Source organism: Nycticebus coucang, chromosome 7 (assembly GCF_027406575.1).
Source record: "Nycticebus coucang isolate mNycCou1 chromosome 7, mNycCou1.pri, whole genome shotgun sequence".
In the NCBI taxonomy this organism is placed as follows: domain Eukaryota; kingdom Metazoa; phylum Chordata; class Mammalia; order Primates; family Lorisidae; genus Nycticebus; species Nycticebus coucang.
The window spans coordinates 129404182-129428513 of NC_069786.1; the positions used below are offsets into that span (position 1 = coordinate 129404182).

Here is a 24332-nt window from a genome sequence, read left to right on the forward strand (position 1 = left end):
TGCCTCAGCGGAGCTTTCTGGAACATTTATCCCATCCTCCACTAATTTGATCAAATCAGATTTCATCATAAGAAGGTACTTGATGGGTCATCTAGCCAGATCATTTGGAGGTCGCCAGTAAGAATGGTAATAATGGGCTTCTGCAGGCCTCTTGTTAGGTTCTTTTCATATGTTATTTATTCTCTTTCTAAAAACTGCTGTGAATGGGATCTTCTTTTACAGATGATGATAATGAGGCTCTGCAAAGTTAAGTAACTTGCTCAAGACAATAGGAAGAGCCATTCCAGGTTTGATGTTTAACCTGGATTGGTTCAAGTAATCTCTTGACAAAAAATAACCTGGGTGATTTTTTATTTTTTTTAACTGTGTTCTATGATTCAGGAACCTGGGTCATTTTAATACTTCTATTTATTAAGTAATTTTTTTTTTTTTTTGGTTTTTATTTTCCTGAGTTCCTGGCCAAAGGATAATTATTCACTATTGTATATACAATGAGCTCAGATTAAAGAGGCATTCTAACCTCCTTTGCTGTGTGGATTCTGCTTCTCTGAATGTAATGGGAAGGTTGTTATTGATTTTGGGGGGAGGTAGGTTCCCCATTGACATGTGGAATGCTAAAGTGTTTTTACCAGAATTGCAGTTGCAACTGTGATAAACTTTGTTTTCAAATCTAGATGCCATATTTAATTTTGTCCGCATTCTGTATCATTTGCTTTTTATTTCGTATCTTTTGGCCCATACTTAACTATTGTCTGAACCACTTATTTGGCACTCATCACTTTGACTTTAGAGATCCAGTCACTAAACTGGTTTGTTTTATACCATTTTGATGCTGGAGGCATAAAAATGAATTGGAACGGTTTTCTACCCTCAAAGAATTGGTCTAGTTCAGAGAAGGTGAGGAAATAACCTGGGCAGAAGCTTGGTGAGTTAACCAAGGTGCCACTCAGTCTGGATGTCCTCAGAGATGCTATTTGTCTGCCTGAGTTTAAGGAGCACTGATTTTTCAGTCTCATTTGTATCTTAGCTCAAATCCAACTTCAAGTTGGGAAAAGTAGCCTCTGCAAAGTAAGATATAAAAGTTTTGCCTCAGGGCGGTGCCTGTGGCGCAAAGGAGTAGAGCATGGGCCCCATCTGCTGGAGGTGGCGGGTTCAAACCCAGCCCTGGCCAAAAACTGCAAAAAAAAAAAAAAAAATTTTGCCTCAAATGTAGGCTCAGAGTCTAGGTGGTTAGCTCCACCCTCAAGAAATAAAAGCACTAGGTGAAAGTCCATTAACATTTCTATTTACTCTCTTAGAAGGGAGTGGGAAATGGTCCTGGGATCACAGAAACATTGTTTCTTCTCTGACGTAATTATTTTTCTTGGCTGGCTTGGTGACTCATACATTCAGCTCTTGGGAGGCTGAGGCAGGTGGATGGCCTGAGCTCATAGGTTCAAGACCAGCCTGAGCCAGGGCGAGATCCCCGTCTCTAAAAATAGCCGGGCATTGTAGTGGGCGCCTGTAGTCCCAGCTACTTGGGAGGCTGAAGCAAGAGGATCACTTGAACCCAAGAGTTTGAGGTTGCTGTGAGCTAAGATGCCATGGCATTCTACCAAAAGTGAGTGAGACTCTGTTTCAAAAAAAAAAAAAATAATGTTTTTTCTTATTCTTTCTCTGTTTCTTAGTAGTAATAAGCTGCAAAACCACTGAATATAAAGGAATTTATATACATTTCTTGTGGCTAGCAAAAAGGGGTGACCATGCTCCTCTTCAACCAAGATCTAGTGTCAGGGGACCCCAGGGGCTATAGTGGGGCTTGGAAGCTAAGGAGAGGAAAATCGTTTGCATATCTGGTTGTGCCCTAAGAGAGTTAGGAGCTGTCTTGGGCCCAAGCATTAGAAGAACCTATGAGATGTACTTGATCAGGAGACAAAAGAAAAACTGGCTATGGTAGTGTAGATAAGACAGATGCATTACATTTATATGGGAAAGTTCAGAAGAAGGGACCTGACTCAGCCTGGGCTGGGAGAGATTAGAAAACGTTTGCAAGAGAAAGTGACCCTCTGGCTCCGTACACCAGGGCTGGTGAGTTCGAACCCAGGTCAGGCCTGCCAAACAACAATGACAACTACCACAAAAAAAATAGTCAGGCGTTGTGGCGGGCGCCTGTAGTCCCAGCTGCTTGGAAGGCTGAGGCAAGAGAATTGCTTAAGCCCAAGAGTTTGAGGTTGCTGTGAGCTGTGATGCTACAGCACTCTACCAAGGGTGACATAGTGAGACTCTGTCTCAAAAAAAAGAAAGTGACCCTCAATTTGAGTCTTGAAAAACAGGTTAACTAGGAAAAGAGCATTTTTTTGAAGAGAGACCACATGATGAACATAACAAAAGGGTTAAATTGGGGAACCCCAATTAGGTTGATACAACTGGAGTGAAAAGAGTTTGTTGAGATCAGGCAAGAGATGATATTGGGATATGTGGGCAGAGCAGGAGCCTTTGCTCCATGCTAAGGCATGGGTGTTTGTCTACCATATCTCCTTAATTAGATCCTTGGGGATAGGCCCACTGGCACTCTGGTAGCTGATACACATAGTAGATGCTTGGTAGATTTTGGTAATTTTTAATCCATGGAACTTGTATACGAAACAGGCTTATTTTGAAAAGGATACCAAGCCAATTAAAGTTAAGTACAGAGGGAGATAGTATCATAAGCACAGACAGTGGTCTCCCAGAATTCCAGGGAGGCTGAACTAATCCAGAGAGATGGTAGCATTAGTAACAAAATGAAACTCTTCTTTCTCTGTTCATCTGCTCCATTCTCTTTCCCTCTGCTGGCCTTAGCTGCTTTTGTTCACTGTCTTTATTCCCTCATGGCTTTTCTTCCCTGGGGCCCATGTGGCTGCCTCAGCTCCTGAAACTGTTATCTCATCACCTGAAATGCTCAGGGAAGAATGTACTTATATTTTTGAGCAACACACTCCCTGAGACCTTTGTTTCTGTTGTCGTTTTGTTTTGAGACAATGTCTTTCTTTGTTGCCCCCGGTAGAGTGCTATGGCGTCACAGCTCAGAGAGACCTCAGACTCCTGGGCTCAAGTGATTCTCTTGCCTCAGCCTCCGGTGTAACCGGGATTTCAGGCGCCTGCCACAATGCCTCACTATTTTTGGAGGCGGGGTGTCACTCTAGCTCTGACTGGTCTTGAACTCATGAGCTCAGATGATCCGCCGGACTTGGCCTCCCAGAGTGCTGGGATTACATGTGTGAGCCATCGCACCCAGCCTCCTGAGACCTATGTTTTTGACCATGCTGTACTGCTGTTTGGTCAGGTGCCCTTCATAGTTCTGTCTTGACCACTTGATTGTATGTCCTACACCTAGGGCTGTGAAATGGGTAGAGCAGGTGCCCTATCATATAATTAGCTACTCCCATATTTATTGGGTGCTTACTGTATGCTAGGCACTGGGGATTAGTGGGTAAAAAATAAACTACAAAATACAACATGTCTCTGTATCTGTGTAGGACAATGTCTGAATTTTTTATTTTTTTTATTTTTTTGAGACAGAGCCTCAAGCTGTCGTCCTGGGTAGAGTGCTATGGCATCATGGCTCACAGCAACCTCCAACTCCTGGGCTCAAGCGGTTCTCCTGCCTCCACCTCTCAAGTAGCTGGGACTTCAGGTGCCTGCCACAAAACGCCCAGCTATTTTTTGGTTGTAGCCGTCTTTGTTGTTTGGTGGGCCCAGAGTGGATTCAAACCCGCCAGCTCAGGTGTATGTGGCTGACACATAAGCTGCTTGAGCCACAGGCACCAAGCCCAATGTGTGAATTATAATTGGAGCATTTCTAGTATCATTCTTGAGAATTGCGTAGTTTCATTTGACTATACATATACAATGAGTTGACCACCCAAGACACTGTGACAAACTGGTCAACATATGGAAATGATCAACATAAGGAACTAGGGTCAGGTGCAGTACTTCACGCCTGTAATACTAGCACTCTGGGAAGCTGATGGGTGGATTGCTTGAACTCAGGAGTTTGAACCACCCTGAGCAAGAACAAGACCCTGTCTCTATTAAAAATAGAAAAATCAGCCCAGAGTCATTGCAGACGCCCTTAGTCCCATCTACTCAGGAGGCTGAGGTAGAAGGATCACTTGAACAGATGGGAGTTTGAGGTTGCTGTGAGATGTGTTGATGCCATAGCCCTCTAGCCTGGGTCTCACTCTGTCTCAGGAAAAAAAAAAAAAACATGAGGAAGTAGGTCTCCTGTACTGATACATACGTGTGTTGTGTGTTTAGTTATGAAAATTAGGTCGACTTAAGGAAGTGGTCAGTGTAGGGAGATGGATAACTGTGGCAGTTCTACTGTAGTTAGTGGGGCCAGAAAGATGGTTTTGGAGAAGATAATGAATTAATGGTCCAGAATAAATGGCGTGCTTATTATCTTTGTGAACTCACTTTCCATTTATCTTTTTGTTTGGATCCAATGAATTTGTTTGGATCCAGGTGTACCTAAATACTTTATGGTACCCTGTTTCCCTGAAAATAAGACATCCTCCGAAAATAAGACCTACTTACAGGAAAGATAAGACGTCCCCTGAAAATTAAGACCTAGCGCATCTTTGGGAGCACACCTTAAAATAAGACACTGTCTTATTTTTGGGGAAACAGGGTAGTCCTTAAAGTTCATTTGACTTTGCTTATGAAGCAAGAATACATTCATTCCTTCTTACAGTTATTTATTTTTCCTTTTCATGTAATATTTACTTAGCATCTTCTTGTGCTATGCATACTAAGGCAATATCTTTTGTCCTAGGGGCTATAGAGACCAAGATGAATTAAGACATTAGGAACTCTCCATCTAGTAGGAAAACAGACATGGGGAATGGCACCTTAGGCTGAAGGGGGGGTGTTTACAGATGACACCATTGTGAGAATAGAGATGACTGAAGGGGATAGGGAGTGAGGAGGCAGGCTGACAGGAATTAGATTCAAAAATATCTTACATCTTTATTGTACTTTATTTTAGAGGATGGCTATCAAAGGGTGAGGGACAGTTGAAAGTTTTAAATGTGGAAGTTAAATGATCAGATTTACATTTAGAAAGATAATGTTGGTGGAAGGATGGATAGAGGATAAGAGGTTTCTGTTGGGGAGACTGTTTAGAAATTTACTATAATGGGCTTGGCACCTGTGGCTCAAGCGGCTAAGGTGCCAGCCATATACACCTGAGCTGGCGGGTTTGAATCCAGCCTGTGCCCGCCAAACAACAATGACAGCTGCAACCAAAAAATAGCTGGGCGTTGTGGCAGGCGCCTGTAGTCCTAGCTACTTGGGAAGAGGAGGCAGGGACTCACTTGAGCCCAGGAGTTGGAGGTTGCTGTGAACTGTGATGCTACAGCCCACTACCCAGGGTGGCAGCTTGAGGCTCTGTCTCAAAAAAAAAAAAAGAAAGAAAGAAATTTACTATAGTGCAAGATAATCAGAAGAGGGCCTGAACTAAAACAGTGACAGTGGGGATGGATAGGAGAGATGGAAAGAAGGAAAAGTAGCAATATATATAAAGTTAAGTTGTTAACATCCTTTTTTTTTTTGGCCGGGGCTGCGTTTGAACCCGCCACCTCTGGCATATGGGGTCAGCACCCTACTCCTTGAGCTACAGGAGCTGCCCAACAGCCTTTTTTTTTTTTTTTTTTTTTTTTTTGAGACAGAGCCTCAAGCTGTCGCCCTGGGTAGTGTGCCGTTGGGTCACGGCTCACAGTAATCTCAAACTCTTCAGTTTAAGCGATTCTCTTGCCTCCGCCTCCCAAGGAGCTGGGACTATAGGCACTTGCTACAACACCCGGCTATTGTTTTTTGTTGTTGTTGCAGTTGTCATTGTAGATTTTAGCTGGCCCAGGCCAGGTTTGAACCCGCCAGCCCGGGTGTATGTGGCTGGTGCCCTACCCATTGAGCTACGGGCATCGCCTTAACTCCCTTTTGAAATGACAAAGCAGTTATTTAATCCAGAAACTCTTGTCAATGTTGACTCTATTTTGGCAAAGAAAACAATCCCTTCGCTTGGCACCTGTAGCTGAAGCAACTAAGGCACCAGCCACATACACCAGAGCTGGTGGGTTCAAACCCAGCTCAGGCCTGTCAAACAACAATGACAACTACAACCAAAAAAATAGCTGGGCATTGTGGTGGGCGCCTGTAGTCCCAGCTGCTTGGGAGGCAGAGGCACAAGAATCACTTAAGCCCAGGAGTTGGAGGTTTCTGTGAGCTGTGACACTACAGCACTCTACCCAGGGCAACAGCTTGAGGCTCTGTCTCAAAAAAAAAAAAGAAAGAAAACAATTCCTTTAATTGCATTTTTGTCTAGCTTGCTAGAAACTGACAGTGCTTCCTAAAGTTCATAGATTACCTGAGGAGTGTTTCATTTTTGTTTAATTCTCCTAATTTGCCATCTTTCATTCCTCTGCCCATCTCTCATCTCACATGCATTTCATGGCCTGTATTTTATTTTATTTTATTTTTTGTGGTTTTTGGCCGGGGCTGGGTTTGAACCCGCCACCTCTGGCATATGGGACCGGCGCCCTACTCACTGAGCCACAGGCGCCACCCTCATGGCCTGTATTTTGAGTGATTTTGGCTTGGTTGTATTGGTAGTTTGCATGTCATGGTGCTTTGTTAGGTAAGTAAGAATCAGCTTAGTTATGGAATGGTATTGTTTTGCCTTCCCATTTAGCTTGAAAGATGATGACAGTGGGGACCATGATCAGAATGAAGAAAACAGCACACAGAAAGATGGTGAGAAGGAAAAAACAGAACGAGACAAGAATCAGAACAGCAGCAAAAGGAAGGTGAGTTTTGCACTGCATAGGTATATTTGGTTATCTTGTGGAATCTGTTTATCTAAAAGATACCAAATTAACTTGCTGGTGTCCTGTTTTAGAATATCTGAATTTGTTCTTTGTTTAAAAAAAAAAGATTTTGGGGATGGCGCCTGTGGCTCAGTGAGTAGGGTGCCAGCCCCATATACTGAGGGTGGTGGGTTCAAACCCGGCCCCAGCCAAACTGCAACAAAAAAATAGCCAGGTGTTATGGCAGGTGCCTGTAGTCCCAGCTACTCGGGAGGCTGAGGCAAGAGAATCACCTAAGCCCGAGAGCTGGAGGTTGCTGTGAGCTGTGACACCACAGCACCCTACCTAGGGTGACAAAGTGTGACTCTGTCTCTAAAAAAAAAAAAAAAAAGATTTTGGCATCACTGAAGTTCATTTTGAGGCTTAGTAACTTTTCTCTTGCCACAGGATCTTGAGGTGCTGCCTTGCTTACAACATTCTCCTACCATGAGAGGGGGAGATTAACCATATAGTTTATCAAGGCTGTTAGCTGCTTCGTAAGTTGCTGCTGAGACTCTTTAGTTAGTAATAGTCTGAGTTGAAAGGGACATGGAAAAGAGAAAATTTAGAAAATTAAAGATCAGTTTTTTCCTTAAAATATCAAACAATCATTAATTCATTTATTCCACAATATTGGATACTCTTCAAGTATAAGCATTTTATGCTAGGTGCTAAGAGGACACAAAGGGGAATGAGATTGTGGATCAAAGATTACATCTGATAGTGATGATAATAATAATGACAGCTGACATTCATTGAGCACTCACTCTATTCTGGGCACTGTGCTAACCATTTATATCTACTAATTCATTTGATCCTCTTAGCAGCCCTGTGAGGTGGTTATTATTATTTCCCCCAGTTCGCAGGTAAGATGCTGAGGCACATACAGGTTAAACAACTTGCAAGAAAGTGATAAGAGTGTTGTACAGGAGGAGGTGCTTCGATTGGACATATGCCAAGATAAGATGTAAACCTCGGGCTTGGCACCTATAGCTCAGCGGCTAAGGCACTGGCTACATACACCCAGGGTAGGTAGATTAGAACCCAGCCAGGGCCTGCCAAACAACAGTAACAGCTACCAAAAAAGTAAATAAATAACCAGGCGTTGTGGGTGCCTGTAGTCTTAGCTTTTTGGGAGGCTGAGGCAAGAGAATCACTTAAGCCCAAGAGTTTGAGGTTGCTGTGAGCTGTGACGCCTTGGCACTCTACCAAGGGTGACATAGTGAGACTCTGTCTCAAAAAGAAAAAAAGATATAAACCTCTTTGCCTATTAGTCTATGAGGGAGAAAGTTACAAAAGCCATAAGAACACAGAGAAAGTGTTAGGGGAATTTAGAATCAGTTGAACACTAAGGCAGTGTACTGTGTAGCAGAATCTTGGGCACATTGCAGGTAATTGAGGTAGTATCCTTTTTTAATTGTGGAGGTGGTAAGGAGTGACACTGTAAGCTGTTTTCAGTCTCAGAGCTTAAGATTAATGCCAAAGATTAACACAAATTCTTTACTTCCCAGGCTGTTGTCCCTGGACCAGCAGAGCACCCCCTGCAGTACAACTACACATTCTGGTATTCCAGGAGAACCCCCGGCCGTCCTACCAGCTCACAAAGCTATGAACAGAATATCAAACAGATTGGCACCTTTGCCTCTGTGAGTACTTAGTGGTTTAATAGTGTGTGCCTTAATGGGACATTTACGCCAATATTTTTATCATAATGTTTAGTTAAGATTATGATTTCTGGGTGGCACTTGTGGCTCAGTGAGTAGGGCACCGGTCCCATATGCCAAGGGTGGTAGATTCAAACCCAGCCCTGGCCAAAATGCAACAACAACAACAAAAAAAAAATTTTTTAATAATAATAAATAGCACTCATAAAAAAAAAGATTATGATTTCCTGGACAGCACCTGTAGCTCAGTGGGTAGGGCGCTGGCCACATACACCGGGGCTGGCAGGTTCAAACCCAGCCCAGACCTGCTGAACAACAGTGACCACTACAACAAAAAAATAGCCAGGGGTGGCGCCTGTGGCTCAGTCGGTAAGGTGCCAGCCCCATATACCGAGGGTGGTGGGTTCAAACCCGGCCCCGGCTGAACTGCGACCAAAAAAAAAATAGCTAGGCGTTGTGGCCGGCGCCTGTAGTCCCAGCTACTCAGGAGGCTGAGGCAAGAGAATCGCTTAAGCCCAGGAGTTGGAGGTTGCTGTGAGCTGTGTGATGCCATGGCACTCTACCAAGGGCCATAAAGTGAGGCTCTGTCTCTACAAAAAAAAAAAAATAGCCAGGCATTGTCGCTGGAGCCTGTAGTCCTAGCTACTTGGGAGGCTGAGGCAAGAGAAACGCTTAAGCCCAAGCGTTTGATGCTGTGAGCTGTGACACCATGGCATTCTACCAAGGGTGGTATAAATGAGACTCTGACTCACAAAAGAAAAAATTATGATTTCCTTAATCGACCGACCCCAGTCCTGAAGTTAGATTTATTCATTCTTAGGACATGTAGGTATCAAGTATGAGAATGTGGAATTGATCAGAAGGGTGTGATACAAAAGTACAGGTTTAATTTTTTTTTCTTTTTTATTTAAGCAGATATTTGTGGAGTCTTTACTGTGTTCAAAGTGTTATGGAGAATATAAAATTTTATAGTATATGAGGACAGTAAAGTCAAAAGTAAAGCTTCAAAGTTTCTTTTGTATTTAAGAACCTCCCATTAGGATTTTGGCAGTGTTATTGCTTATCCATAAAATAGCATCTCTATCCTGTGTTCAGGAAGAAAATGAAATATCTAATTTTTTTTAATCTTTTATTTATTTTATTTTATTTTTGCAGTTTTGGCCAGGGTCAGGCTTAAACCGACTACCCCAGATATATGGCTCTGGCGCCCTACTCCATGAGCCACAGGCACCACCCTATCTAACTTTTTTAGTACAGAGAGCCCAGGCTCTGTCTCATGTATTGCCCAGGTGTCTTGGTTTGTATACCCCACGAAGAGATTATTATGTACCTCCCATGTGCTGTATATTCACTGGGCAGAATCAAATACGGGATTTATCATTTTCTTGAAATTATTGAGGCATTTGTTATGTTTAAAATGTAGAAACTGGGGCGGCGCCTGTGGCTCAAGGAGTAGGGCGCCAGTCCCATATGCCAGAGGTGGCGGGTTCAAACCCAGCCCTGGCCAAAAATAAAAAAAAAAAAAAAAGAAAGAAAAGAAAACTTTAATAGAAAAAAAAAAAAAGGAGAAACTGGCCAGTCGTGATGGCTCACACCTATAATCCCAGCACTTTGGGAGACCAAGGCAGGAGGATTATTTGAGCCAAGGAGTTTGAGACCAGCCTGAACAACAGAGCGAGAACCATTCTCTACAAAAAAATAGAGAAATTAGGTGGGCATGGTGGTGTGTGCCTATAGTCCCAACTATTTGGAGGCGAAGGCAAGAGGATCACATGAGCCCAAGAGTTTGAGGTTACACTGAGCTATGATACCACCACTGCTTTATAGCCTGGGCAGTGAGAAAGATTATCTCAAAAAAATAATAAAATGTGAAAACTATGCTGGGCACCATGGCTCATACCTATAATCCTAGCACTCTGGGAGGCTAAAGTGGGAGAATCTTTGCGCTTAAGAGTTCAAGACCAGCCTGAGGAAATGATCAACATAAGGAACTAGGGTCAGGTGCAGTAGTTCATGCCTATAATCCTAGCACTCTGGGAAGTTGAAGTGGGTGGATTGCTTGATCTCAGGAGTTCAAACCACCCTGAGCAAGAACAAGACCCTGCCTCCACTAAAAATAGAAAAACTAGCTGCCTGTAGTCCCAGCCACTTGGGAGGCTGAGGCAGGTGGATGGCTTCAACTCAGGAATTTGAGGTTGCTTTGAGCTAGGCTGATGCCATGGCTCTTTAGCCTGGGCAACCGAGTGAGACTCTATCTCAAAAAAAGGAAAGAAAGAAACTAGAAAAGAATATTATAATAGTAAACATTCCGATAAATTAATAAAGAGAAAGGACATGTGGCTCAGTGGGTAGGGTGCCAGCCCTATATACCAAGGGTGGTGGGTTTAAACCCAGCCCTGGCCAAACTGCAACAAAAAAATAACCGGGTGTTGTGGTGGGCGCCTGTAGTCCCAGCTGCTCAGGAGGCTGAAGCAAGAGAGTCGCCTAAGCTCAAGGAGTTGGAGGTTGCTGTGAGTTGTGATGCCACAGCGTTCTACCTAGGGTTAATAAGTGAGACTCTGTCTCAAAAAAAAAAGAAAAAGGATATAGTAATAGATACTTTATTTGTATAATTTTCCTCAGTCATTATGATAGCCCCATGAGGTTGGTGATATTATCTATATTTTATTAATGAGGAAAGTGAGATTTGGGTTAGTATCTGATCCAAAGTCTCAAGTCATTCACAATTCACTTGATTAAGTGGGGGAGCTAGTGTTGAAACTCAGCACTGGTAAGTTTAAGCTTTGTTGAAATACTACAAATAGCTTATGTACTGGTTCATATTTAGCTAAGGAAATGTTTATTCAATGAATTCAAGAACTCTAAAAGGGGTCTAAAAGGAATGAAAGCACAGAGCCTGTTTTTAGGGAAATGAGACATGCCCAGTGGTGCTATGGGAAAGGCATGGCTACAGCACTCTTGGAGTTTAAAGGAAGGAGGAATTGATTCCAACTTAGGGAAAGCTGCCTTGGAACAAATGGGTTTAAAATTAATTTTTTTTTTTGAGGCAGAGTCTCAACCTGTCACCCTGGGTAGAGTGCCATGGCGTCACAGCTCACAGCAACCTCAAACTCTCGGGCTTAAGTGATTCTCTTGCCTCAGACTCCCAAATAGCTGGGACTACAGGCACCCGCCACAGTGCCTGGCTATTTTTTTGTTGCGGTTGCCATTGTTGTTTTAGCTGGCCTGGGCCAGATTCGAACCCACCAGCCTCAGTGTATGTGGCCGGTGCCCTACCCACTGAGCTATGGGCACTGCCATAAAATTAAATTTATAGAATTTGAACAGATGATGAGAAAGGAATTCTTAGCAGAGAAAACAATAGAATTAAACTTTTGAAATATCTATGCATTTCTAACATTCTTGAACTTATCCCAGAAGTTTTGATTGCCTGCTATGTGGGAATGCTAGACTTTCCAGGTAAAATGGCAGTCATTACATTATGAACAACTGGCTAAACACTCAGAGGATCAGACAAGGAACTAGAGAGTATGTTTTCTTTCTATTTATTTTTCTTTTATCTGCACCTCCGTGTTCATTGATAAGGGAGTATATTTCATTAAGGATTCTGTTAATAGCTGGACAAGGTGGCTCACACCTGTAATGCCACCACTTTGAGAGGCCAAGGCAGAAGAATGGCTTGAGGCCAATTTTAGACCAGCCTGGACGCAATAGCAAGACCCTATCTCTAGAAAAAATATTAAAAATTAGCTGGTGTGTGGCTCAGTACCCATAGCTCAGTGAATAGGACTCCCACCACGCACACCAGGGCTGGCGGGTTCAAGCCTGGCCACCTGCTAAACAACAACTGCAATCAAAAATTAGCTGGGAGTTGTGGGTGCCTATAGTACCAGCTACCTGGGGGGCTGAGGCAAGAGAACCGCTTAAGCCCAGGAGTTTGAGGTTTCTGTGAGCTGTGATGCCCCAGCACTCTACTGGGATGACATAGTGAGATTCTGTCTCAAAAAAAAAAAAAAAATTAGCTGCTGTGGTGGCATGTGCCTTTAGTCCCAGCTATTTGGGAGGCTGAGGCAAGAGGATCACTTGAGCCCAGGTATTTGAGGCTGCAGTGAGCTTTGATCATACCACTGCACTCCACTGTTTAAAAAGAAAGTTTTTTTAATTAAAGAAAGGGATTCTGTTAAATTATTTTGGAGTAATTGTGAATTATATAATTAGTAAAATTAGTGTTTTTCTTCTTATAGAAAAGGCATATATGAATTTACTCAGCTTGTGGAAGGAGGGCTTTTGTGTTTTCTTTTAAGTTGAGTGGTTTATTATCAGCACCATGTTGGGTTAAGGCTTCTTCAGTACTCACTGGACATGTGACGTGACGTGTTTAAAGTCTGCTGTCATGGATTCAAGCATTAGGAAATGCCCTCTGGAACATGACTTTGCCAATGACACCTAGCTGAGGCTAGTGTTCCTGTTCCAGGGAGGAACTGAAAGAACACCTGTTTACACAGTGTAAGGTGGATTTCTTTTCACTTGCTACCCACCTGAATCTCTATCTCCTCGATGCCAGTTTTCAGCTACACAGTTATATATTTTGCTGTGTGTTGATTGACAGCCGCCTCAGCAATGTGTTGGCCAATACAAGCCGTTTCTCAGTAGACTCCTCTGATTTCTCTTTTTTCCTGAAGTGTGCTAGTCAGTACTTAAAAGGAGTCCTCTGCGAATACGGAAATAATCTCTCCTCTTAAGACACTGAAAGAGAAACGGGACTGCCACAAGGAATATAGGCATACATTTAATAGAAAAATGTAAGTCTCATTTTCAAACAGGATTATGAAGGAGGAGCAAGGAGAAACATAATTCTTCTAGCTAAGAAGAGGAACATAGTGGCGGGCGCCTGTAGTCCCAGCTGCTCAGGAGGCTGAGGCAAGAGAATTGCATAAGCCCAAGAGTTAGAGGTTGCTGTGAGCCGTGTGACGCCACGGCACTCTACCTGAGGGCGGTACAGTGAGACTGTCTCTACAAAAATAAATAAATAAATAAGTAAATAAATAAATAAAAAATAAACAGGAAAAAAAAAGAGGAGGAACATACACTCAAGCCAAGAGAAGCTAAGTCCTATTTGATTTTGGACTGCCCTGGCCTTCTCAATAGTATCATAATAAAGAATAGCATGTGTGGTTGATCCTATCACTTATGCTCAGTAACTAAACAGATCTAAAATGTATTTTATTTTGACGAATGTTGAATTTTATTTTCCAGTTAAACAATCTTTGATAAAGAAGTGATTTGATTATTAATGCATTTAGGCTAAGGCTGTGTAGACCTTAATATGCCTCAAGACTAAAAGGTTTAAGTTGTATAAAAAACTGGTCCTCTTAGTGAACGTGGTGATTATCTTGCAGCCTCTGTGGGAGAGTACAGCATGGCTTTACCAATGACAGCTCCTAGCTGGGGCTAGTGTTTCTCACCCAGGGAATTTATTCCTATTTTGCCAATGTTACATTTTTTCTTTTATCAGACTATATGATGTGCTTTCCCTTTAATATGTCTTCCCTTCCACACAATGCCACAATTGAAAACATATCCTCCGAAAAGGATAGACTGTAGCAGAGCATTTTTTATGCTTATGTTCTTAAATAAATTTTGCATATTTGAATGTGTTCAATAAAAAAAGTAGGTGCATCTTTTATACTCTAGCCTTCTTCCTGCAGGTGGAGCAGTTCTGGAGGTTTTATAGCCACATGGTACGTCCCGGGGACCTGACAGGCCACAGTGACTTCCATCTCTTCAAAGAAGGAATTAAACCCATGTGGGAGGTGAGGACTGAGGGCCTCTGACTACTTTTTTAAGCAAAAAAATGTATTTCTTTTCTTTTTTTTTTTTTTTAAGCAAGTGTTTTTCAAGTCTGTCAGCTGGGCACAGTGTCTTACATCTGTAATCCTAGGGCTCTGGGAAGCTAAGGTAGGAGGATTGCTTGAGGTAAGGAGTTTGATTTTGGGAGCCTGAGCAAGAGCAAGAACCCATCTCTCTATAAAAATTAGAGAAATTGGCTGGGCATTGTGGCACACACCCATAGTCCTCGCTACTTGGGAGGCTGAGGCAGGAGGATCACTTGAGCCTAGGAATTTGAGGTTTCAGTGAACTATGATGATGCTACTGGATTCTATCCCTGGCAACAGAGTGAGACCCCATCTTAAATAAATGAATAAATAGTCTTCTCTCAAAACTGTGTCACTAATTGGTATATCCTTGGATCCTGGACCTCTGCAGAAAGGTACCAATGCCACTGCTTGAGTTGATGCTGAGTTTTTATGTTTTATGACTAAAGTGGTGATAAAACATTTTAAAGGACTGTTTTTTTTTTTTTAGTAACCCTGTTCTCATAGAACTTGTGTGTGTGTTTATATAGTACGTATGATCAAAATGGGTAAGAGAAATAAGCTGAAAGGCAGTAAGCTGAGCTCTGATCTTTTGGCCGAACAAAGAGTTGGCCACACTCTTGCTGTAGTACATTTTCTGATGCCAGGGCAATTTTATAGAAGACAAAAGTAGCCACATCCACCTGTCACCCCCCTCACTCCTATCTTTCACAGCTCTCTGTTGAGCACATGGTCTCGCACCTAATTTACCTTTCAGTAGGCTGCATCTTCCATCACCTCTAAATCCTCCCCTCCTATCTATAACGCCCTTAACTCACAATCAATTTGTGCAAAAACATGTTCTTCTTGGTGCCCACAGTGCCATTTGCCTGCTTCCCCTGACTTACTCCTATTTCCCTCAGGATCCAGCTTAAATTTTTCCTCTTTGTTTTTTTTTTTTTTTTTTTTTATGAGACAGAGTCTCACTTTCTTGCCCCTGGTAGAGTGCTATGGCATCATAGTTCACAGCAACCTCAAACTCCTGGGCTCAAATGATTCTCTGTTCTCAGCCTCCCAAGTAGCTGGGACTACAGGCGCCCGTCACAACACCCAGCTATGGTGTCTTGCTCTTGCTTAGGCTGGTCTTGAACTTGAGAGCTCAAACGATCCACCTACCTTGGCCTCCCAGAGTGCTGGGATTACAGGCATGAACCACCCCACCCACCCTTTGTTTCCCCTTCTTGAGTGTTTCCATTTGTCTTGTTGTTCTTTAACATATTGTGTACATCTCCTACTGCAGCACTTGTAATTATAGCAGCATCGCTGTGATTAATTTTCTTGTCTTCTCTACTAGGCTGGATCTAGGTAGAGATTGGGGTTTCGTGTGTTGTTACTTGATACTTGGTGACACTCAAAATATGTTTAGCAAATGAAGTGAAGAGTAATCTGTGCTTGAAATATGCCATTGTTTCATTTTGATTCCTGAAGTAATTCTGGTAAAGAGGGACTATTTTTAAAAGGTTTGTTTAGCTATTTTATTAAATGACTTTGGGATTCCAGCCTTGTTTTTCTTTTCTTTTTCCCTGTTTCTTCTCATTCTAGTGCTATTGCCATTTTTTTCTATGAAGTTGAATAATTGGAAAGTGATAAGGCTTCTTCATATTCAAAGGATTCTTGACCTTTAACTTCAATGCTTTCTTTCTTTTTACAGGATGATGCAAATAAAAATGGTGGCAAGTGGATTATTCGGTTGCGAAAGGGCTTGGCCTCCCGTTGCTGGGAGAATCTCATCCTGGCCATGTTGGGGGAACAGTTCATGGTGGGAGAGGAGATCTGTGGGGCTGTGGTCTCTGTCCGCTTTCAGGTAAACTACCAGTCTGGTTTCTTGTGCTGCCTTTGTTCTCCTTATTTTGGTTTGCTTTGATGATTCCTTCTGTTCCTCTGGTAGGAGGACATTATTTCAATATGGAATAAGACTGCCAGCGACCAAGCAACCACAGCCCGAATCCGGGATACACTTCGGCGAGTGCTTAACCTACCTCCCAACACCATTATGGAATACAAAACTCACACCGACAGCATCAAGTACGTGTTGGGGGGTGTTGGGGGGACATGTCCCTAAGCTTAGCAGAAGGAAATCCATAGATGGCCCCAGAGGAATATGGCTGCACAAGAGACTAACTTGTGGAGAAGGGACAGACCAGGCTTTCCCTCTAGGACTTCTAGCCACTTGCTGCAGTTTTCTGTCATGAGGTTCCCTGCCCACCTACCTACACTGTCAGGTGCTTTGTAGTAGAGAGAGCCCTTCTGCAGAACCCAGTTGTGTTGCCTGGGCTTGCTTAATTTCTACAGTCTATTTTGTCTTTCATATGCTAACAACTATCTTAAAGTGAAAGACAAAGTGCCTTTATTTTTCTTGCTACTTTTTTTTTTTTTTTTAAGAAAATTTCACTAAATAATTAAGTCCTCTTCCCTTCCCACCCCTGACCCTACCTTTGCCTGTCTTTTTAACCTGTTAGCTTCAGTCTGTTTCCTTGTCCTGGGAAATTGACTACTTATCAGGAATGACTCCATTTCCTTGTGTGTAGAGCTGAAGTTATAGAGGAAGCAGGATAGTATGTGTGAGAGAGGAGAAGGGAAGGCAAGCAGGAAGGCTGCAGGGAAGACATGTTTTGTGATCTAGGACTATGGAGCACTCTGTCCACAGGGAAAATCACTAGTTAGGCTTGCTCCTTTAGTGATTGAGTGTCAGAAAATATGCTCAGGTTATTGTGAAAAGGTGTGAGGAATAGCTTTCGATTGTCTCAAAACCAAGAGAGAGCCACCCAGGAGCCAGGACTTTTAAATTTAGTTCTCTCCTATGGCCCCATATTAGTACGTGCCTTTGAAACTCTCTTTGCAACTTTGCTTCAGTTTTCCAAGGGAAAACAAGGGACAGTAATACTTTATCTAACAAGACTGTCATAAGGCTGATTTAATCTGTGAACGAGGGTCCTCAGATGGATCATGCTCTGACAGGGCCATGTAGTGTTACTGCTGTTGTTGTCATCATTAGTAGTGATGTCATCGTGTTATTCTTAGTAAAGACTAGTAGTGAGACCAGTGATTGTGTTCAGCAGGCAGGCCATTGGGGAGTGTCTTTCCCATGTTTTCATAGTTAATGTTGTGGGTGGAGTGGGTTTAAATCAACATAAGTGCCAGTTTTTAACTGGGAGCACTGCCACAGGAGTGGTCCATAATCACATGGCTGGATATGACTCATGATAGCCCAGCAGTTATTAGCCAGCCATGGCCTTATTGCTTGCCTTAGAAGTCCTGTTAGTGTCATTTTTCTCTAGGTAAATTTCCCATAGTCTCTGTTCTGGGTTAGAGGTAGTTTCTGGCCTCCAATCACCTTCAGTCCATGCTGGAGCGATCTATACTTTATTCTAGAACTCTTGTTTTCAAAGTTCCCAAATGTCCCCCACCCCCACCCCCGGCAAGCTATTCACCTGGATAGGAAAGGGAAAGAGGTGTTTTTCATCAACTCTCCCCTTCGCTGTTCTCCATTTCTAATACCCTGAAGCAATTCTTCCTGACTTTTGTAGAAACATGTGTAAGTCCTTACAGTCTAGGAGAGCTTGTGGACTTTTTGTCTTAGACTGCTAGAAACACTGGCCTGCTGCTCGCTGCTTTACCCAGAGGTCTGACTCTGGCACTCCAGGCTTGCAGCTGTAGGTACCACAAAACCCACCATGAGACCCAGATGCTACTTTCCCTTGCGTCCCCCTTTCTTTCCTCTCCCAATGAGCCAACCTTTTGCACTTCCACTAGAATGCCAGGCAGGCTGGGCCCCCAAAGGCTCCTTTTTCAAAACCTCTGGAAGCCGCGGTTGAATGTGCCATGACCCTCTCCCTCTCTGGATGGCACCATCATTGAAGCTGGCGTCATCGGAGTCTCTTGTTCTGTTGGCGTGCTACCTGGAAGATCCTTCTGTCCTGGACAAGAGGAATTGGAAGAGCATTTTATGTTTTAATAACAGGCTGACACACAGCAGCTACAACATCAGCTGAGATCACTTAATAAATGGTGCTAAACTAGCTTGTCTCATGCTCTTGCTCTTTATGGTGCATCAAAGATATGGCCTTTCGGACTGACTGTCACCATATTAAGGGATGGCACAGACTTCTCCATGGAGGGCCATCCAGGGAGTCCAGCCTCATTTCAGAAGTCCATTGTATAGTGTCATGTAGCATTTTGTTCCAGGAGTGGTGAGGTCTGATATAATAATAAGGTGACATCTAGCTCTCAAATAAGACCCCATTTCTGGTACTTGAATTTTAGTTCCCATCCCATCAACGCTGATGACCAGAGTGATCTCTGGTTTAGAATTCAGCTTGAAAGTCTGTTAAGGTTGGAAAGAGGGATCCTTGGCCTTTGCTTTGCTGACTTCCACTTGCCTTTACTTCAAAGAAATCTTTTGCTTGGAGATAAATCCCTGCTTCCGCCTGTGTGTGGCTGTATGTATATAGCTTCCTTGCTTTGTGCTAACTGGATTTTCTTGCTGGTGTCCAAGTCTCAAGCTCTTTGCCAGCCTCTCCCTTCTGCTTTTCCTTTAGAGCCCAGTCATCTTCCTTTCTGAGCTATCCCTGCTTGCAAGATTTCAAGGTTATAGCCCTTCCCTTTCTCCCAGGCCAGGGTTACTATGCATCAGGATCTGAGGTGGGGAAACGTCTTCATTCTATGTGAGTATGCTTCTAAGGACATCTGACTATAGCACATGCTAGCCCCTCGTGTGCTTTGTGGCTTTGGCTTGTATGTGCTGCAGCTTGGCCTTTAGGCCCCTAACCTGCATGTAGAATTTCAGCAAGCTTCATGCTACTTTAGGTTTTCTTAGGACCTACCACCAAAACCAAAAGTATACAATCATTTTTGCAGCCTGGGTCAGGCTGCCTAAAAGGATCTGTGAAAGTGGCTGTGGAGTTTTCCAGAATAGCTGTTTCACTTTTGCGGTGATACCCTGTGCTTGTACCATCCTGACTCAAGCCTGATCTCCATGTAGCTATAGATCCCACAGAACACACATTGGGACTGGCACTGTGGGCTCAGCCATCTCGGGGTGTATCTGTCATTGCTTTTTTGCTTATTGCATATCCAAAATTAGTTGAAGTACCTAGAACATGGGAGATTGGCTGGATATGGAAAGGCCCTTTCTGTGTTTTCAGCACTTGAAAAGGAATTGCCTTCTCTGGCTCTTTTACTCTTGCCTTCATGCCTTCAACCGTTACGTTACATGTATTGACCTTAATTTCAGCTGTATCATAACTGCTTCAGGGGATGAGTTTGATGTCACCTTCCAAAGTAAGAGTCAATTAAAAAGCACCAAATTTACCTTGAGACATCTCTGATACTTACTACAAGTGAACAAAAGTCAGAACGAGTTCTACTTTGTTCTGTTCCTAGTGGCTCTTCTACAGTATGGCTTTGAGCCATGGGACAACAGCTGCTGGGTCCTGAGATTTCCTTGGTGAAGGAAGAGTGAGCCAGCAGTTTTTCTCCCCTACATACTTTGGAGGTTAGGGCTGCTAGGAAAGGTGAAGCAACTTTTTATGAGGAGTGGCTTAGATTTTTCAGTCAGGTGTTCCTATTTCCAGCTTGTTATGTTTTGGTTCAGTTTCCTGTGTTCTTCAACTGTTTGGCTTTTCCAGTTTCACTGCCAGGGCCTTTTCCTGCAGCAGCGCTAGGTGAGCTGAGAAAAATTGACTGCCACACAGAATGGGTAATGAGCTTCTTTGTTGCAGAGGGTTCCTGCCTTTGTTTATTGCCAGTTCCTGCCTAAAAAATAAAAAACTTGTACTGGACATGGTACCTTCTAATAAAGTCTGTTTGTAGTTGGGTTTTCGTAGGTTTGAGTCCTTCTAGCATCAGGTCACTCACCATATCTTGTCCTTTGAGGAAAATCTGATGATATACCTAAAATTGTGGGGCCCCCAGGATAAAACTACACAGGACCTTATGGAACAGCAGTGTTTTCTGTGAAGACACTCATCCTTAGAATAGTCCCATTGCTTCCCTTTGTGCATCTGGCCTGGAATGGAAAAGGAAAGGATATGACCAGCTTCCATGGTGGACCACAGGACTAGGGAATACTGGCCAGACTTCTTCATCCTAAAGAGACAGGCTCAATTATGGGAACTTCCCTTTACCACATCTAGATATCATTGTATTTTAACACTGAACTTTAACATATAGGACCAACCCATCCTTTCTCTTTTCAAGGCTAAATCTTAGCCCAGTGGCTCTGGGTCACACCAGCATAATTGCTAGCCTGACTTTGTATTTCTAATATTTACCACCATACTGATAGTCAAAGTGAGGGAGGCCCAGATTAGCAGGAAGCTGAGCTCCCCCGTGAGTATTGAGGACTAGTGAATGGGAAGCTATGAACTTCACAGAGTTTGGACACAGGTAGAAGTACAGAGATTTCTCTGCTCTCAGAATTTGCTTTCTGGTGAGATGGGATAAGAGTGGTCTTGAAAGGGCTCTTTGCTCCTCTGTCATTTGAATTTGCTCAGAATACCCTATAGGTTATATTAATCTTTTGTGTGTGTGTGAGTGACAGAGTCTCACTTTGTGTCCCTTGCTATGGCATTACAGAGTGTCGTGGCACAGCAACCTCAAACACGGGCTTAAGTGATCTTGCCTCAGCCTCCCAAGTAACTGGGACTACAGGCACCCGCCACAACACCTGGCAATTTTTTTCTTTTTTTTTGAGACAGAGTCTCATTATGTTGCCCTCCGTAGAATGCTGTGGCGTCATAGCTCACAGCAACCTCAAACTCCTGGGCTCAAATGATTCTCTGGTCTCAACTTCCCAAATAGCTAGGACAACAGGCACCCACCACAACTCCTGGCTAGTTTTAGAGATGGGGTCTCGCTCTTGCTCAGGCTGGTCTCAAGCCCAAGCAATCTGACCATCTCGGCCTCCCAAAGTACTAGGATTATAGGTGTGAGCCACCGCAGCACTCAACCTAACACCCAGCTATTTTTAGAGATGAGGTCTCACTGTTGTTCAGGCTGGTCTCAAACTCCTGAGATCAGGCAATCCACCTGCCTCAGCCTCCCAGAGTGCTAGGATTACAAACATGAGCTATCTCGCCTGGCCCTGGCTATATTAATCTTGGTAATTTTTTTCTTTTAGAAACTCCAGTCATATGACACTTCATTTAGCTTATTCTTTCTTTTAAAAGAAGAAAGTTTTAATATTGCCTAATAGGCCTAAAATGCCAAGCAGAAAGTAACTAGTAAATTCACACCTAGCTTTAGGTGGTAGATTTGCCTCTTACCCAAGCTGTTGGTCTATGAGAGTAATAATGATGATTCTGAAGATTATGACCCACTATTTTATTTATGCTGAATCCTTGTAAGGAAATTTTTTAACCCAGATTCTCCATTTTGAGGTTTAACCTATACTGAAGTACTTCTGAAGAAACTGGGAGGGCAGTGTAATTCTAGAATGGATTAGGGGAGCTCTGAAGTCCACATTTCTTCAGATTATTGACACACAACTGCCTGTTTAGACTAGTGTAGGTATGGGCCTTCCTGGAAACAAAAGGATAAATGAAATGAAACTTCAATACAATCATGTAGTTTCTTGTTGACACCTAAGTTGTTTAGAGTATAAATATCAGTGTTTAAGAAAAGATTTCCTGGTTTGTTGCCCAAGTATTGGATCTTGCTTTATCCTTGTCTTCATTTGGAATAAAGAATGAAATTGCGTCCTGATAGCACCCAGGACTCACATCATATCACCATCTCTGAGCTGAGGAAAAGATGTCTCATTATGGACATTGATTTTGGGAATTGACAAAAACTGGAATGCTTGTTTGGCAGTCATACATTTTTCTTTAATTCAGTTAGCACATACTAGTAGATTTAGCAATACTCTCTTAAAAAAAAGTATTAACTGCAAATCTGCTTATTCTAAGAGGTAGATCATTAACTTGTAAATGCTGCTGTTTGAAAGAGGGAAATACTAACGAAACTAGTATAAACATTGCCCAGAACAATGAATTTATCATACTGGGTCCCAGTATTTAATCCCTCCCATTTGAAAAAAAAAAGGAAAGTTATCTGCAGAAAGCCTGGTGTTGAAGAATATTTTAGTGGTCATAATATTAAATGTGTAATGAGTGACATAGTATATTGTCACCTGTGTACTGTGTTATCAAATTAAACTAAGAATGGAGTAGTTGATAATAAGGAACTTCTGATTTAAAAGCACCAAATTTTATATAGACAATTTCCAGAGAATGAAAAGTCATAGGAAATCAGAGCCCCTGAGGTGACTTGAGGTAGGTTAGAGCTTCCAGACACGTAGAGGTTCTGGTTTTTTCCTTCCAGAGTCACCAAGCAGTTACCAGGGACCTTTTCTTTGTGGAACATCACCTGAGAGAGTGTGTACCCTTTCCATTACATTTTCCCTATTTAACCCCAAATTCTGAATTGAGTTAATCAGCATGAAAGTTGTGGTGGATATTGTTCTTTAGAGATTGTAAAGTGTCATGACCTATACAGCTTATATTTTGAGATAATAATTACATAGGTATTTCAAGAAACAGATGAAATGTGATACATATAGGATACATTTAGGGTCTGAGTTTTAAAAGGTTAGAAGGCGGGAATGTGAAAGCAGAGAAAATGGTATTTCCTCGTTGTATCTTCAAGCATCACAGCGCTGATGAGTACTTGCCTTTACCCCCAGGGGGAAGCCTGGTGCAGAAAGATTGTTTCTGCCACCTTTTCCCACCCATCCACACAGGAAGTACCACTGTAAATTGGAAGTGGTTCTGGTGCTGCTTGAGCTTCAGCTCTAGCCTCACTTGCCTCTCCTATAGCCTTGTTGAAGAAGCGGTTAGTTGCAAATCCCTGAGGGAGCAAAACATACTTCCCAAGCAGAGTGAGCAAAAGGTGAATGGTGCCCTGAAAGGGCAGGCGGTGCTGCTGGTCTGAGAGGGACCTCACTGCTCTGTTCCCAGGTACCTATGGCTCTACTTAACCTAGAGGGCATCTGAAGTGGGATGTGGGGGTATCGTGTCTGCTCTCTGTTCAAAAGCTTTTGATCTGAATGTGCTATTGTTTTTTGTCTCTGGTTTGCCAGGGCCTGGGAGGAGTTTCATGGCCTGGTGAACAGCAGCGGCCGCTGATCGGACGCTCCCCCCCTGTCTCTCACACTCAGGGTAGGGCTTTGTCTATCTTCTCTATACTCTAGTGACATACCTCTCAGACATGAGACCCCTCTTCCAAGGGGGTGCCCTTTTCCCATTTACTCCCAACTTTGCCTTGGCCAACACTGAATCCCAAGCTACTGCCCTCCCTGGGTCACGTGTCTCCTGGTGAACCTTTGGGTAGGCAATTCACCCTTGTTGTGCCTCTGTTTTCTCCTATGGAAAATGAGGCTCCATGGAACAACAGGTCTCAGATCTCTTTCGATGCCAACATTTCCTGATGGTAAATGTGCCACAGATGTCCTTCTTTTGCTCAGGTGTGGCCGTTGTTAAGCCATCTAGCAATGTCCTGTGACTAAGGGGCAGTTCCACAGGCCCTGATATTGGTTATATGAGAGGTATGTCTCCTGTTTGCTGGTGGTGGTTGTCAGTTGTGAGGAAACAGTATTATAAATTCAGGGCTTCAGTGATGAAACTAAATGGGAGCTGATTTCAGGCCTATGTAAAAGACAGTTAAATAGGTTGTACTGTCACTAGAACAGTTCACATGTACTGACAGGCAGAGGCACTGAGATAGCAAAGGCTGGGGCAACTAAAGCATTGACTTTATTGATTTACTGATTTGGAAACCGAGTCTCACTCTGCTGCCCAGGGTAGAGTGCCATGGCATAAGGCTATCTGACAGCAACCTCAAATTCCTGAGTTCAAGTGATCCTTCTGCCTCCTCCCAAGTACCTGGGGACT

At 43.0% G+C, this 24332-nt stretch overlaps 1 protein-coding gene across 5 annotated transcripts in view; it reads left to right on the top strand.

The window, feature by feature from the left end:
* EIF4E2 (eukaryotic translation initiation factor 4E family member 2) overlaps positions 1–24332 on the top strand; it is a 34324-nt gene that overhangs the window by 1710 nt on the left and 8282 nt on the right. For 2 of the 5 annotated variants that reach the window (XM_053596726.1, XM_053596727.1), the window contains exons 2-7: positions 6710–6824; positions 8375–8509; positions 14236–14340; positions 16094–16246; positions 16331–16467; positions 23522–23600. In XM_053596726.1, coding sequence (XP_053452701.1) covers positions 6710–6824; positions 8375–8509; positions 14236–14340; positions 16094–16246; positions 16331–16467; positions 23522–23567 — 691 coding nt within the window. In that variant the 3' untranslated portion in view covers positions 23568–23600. Of the gene's footprint in view, positions 1–6709; positions 6825–8374; positions 8510–14235; positions 14341–16093; positions 16247–16330; positions 16468–18195; positions 18462–23521; positions 23601–24332 lie in introns of those variants that run through there. The other 3 variants (XM_053596728.1, XM_053596729.1, XM_053596725.1) reach the window with 2 other exon arrangements.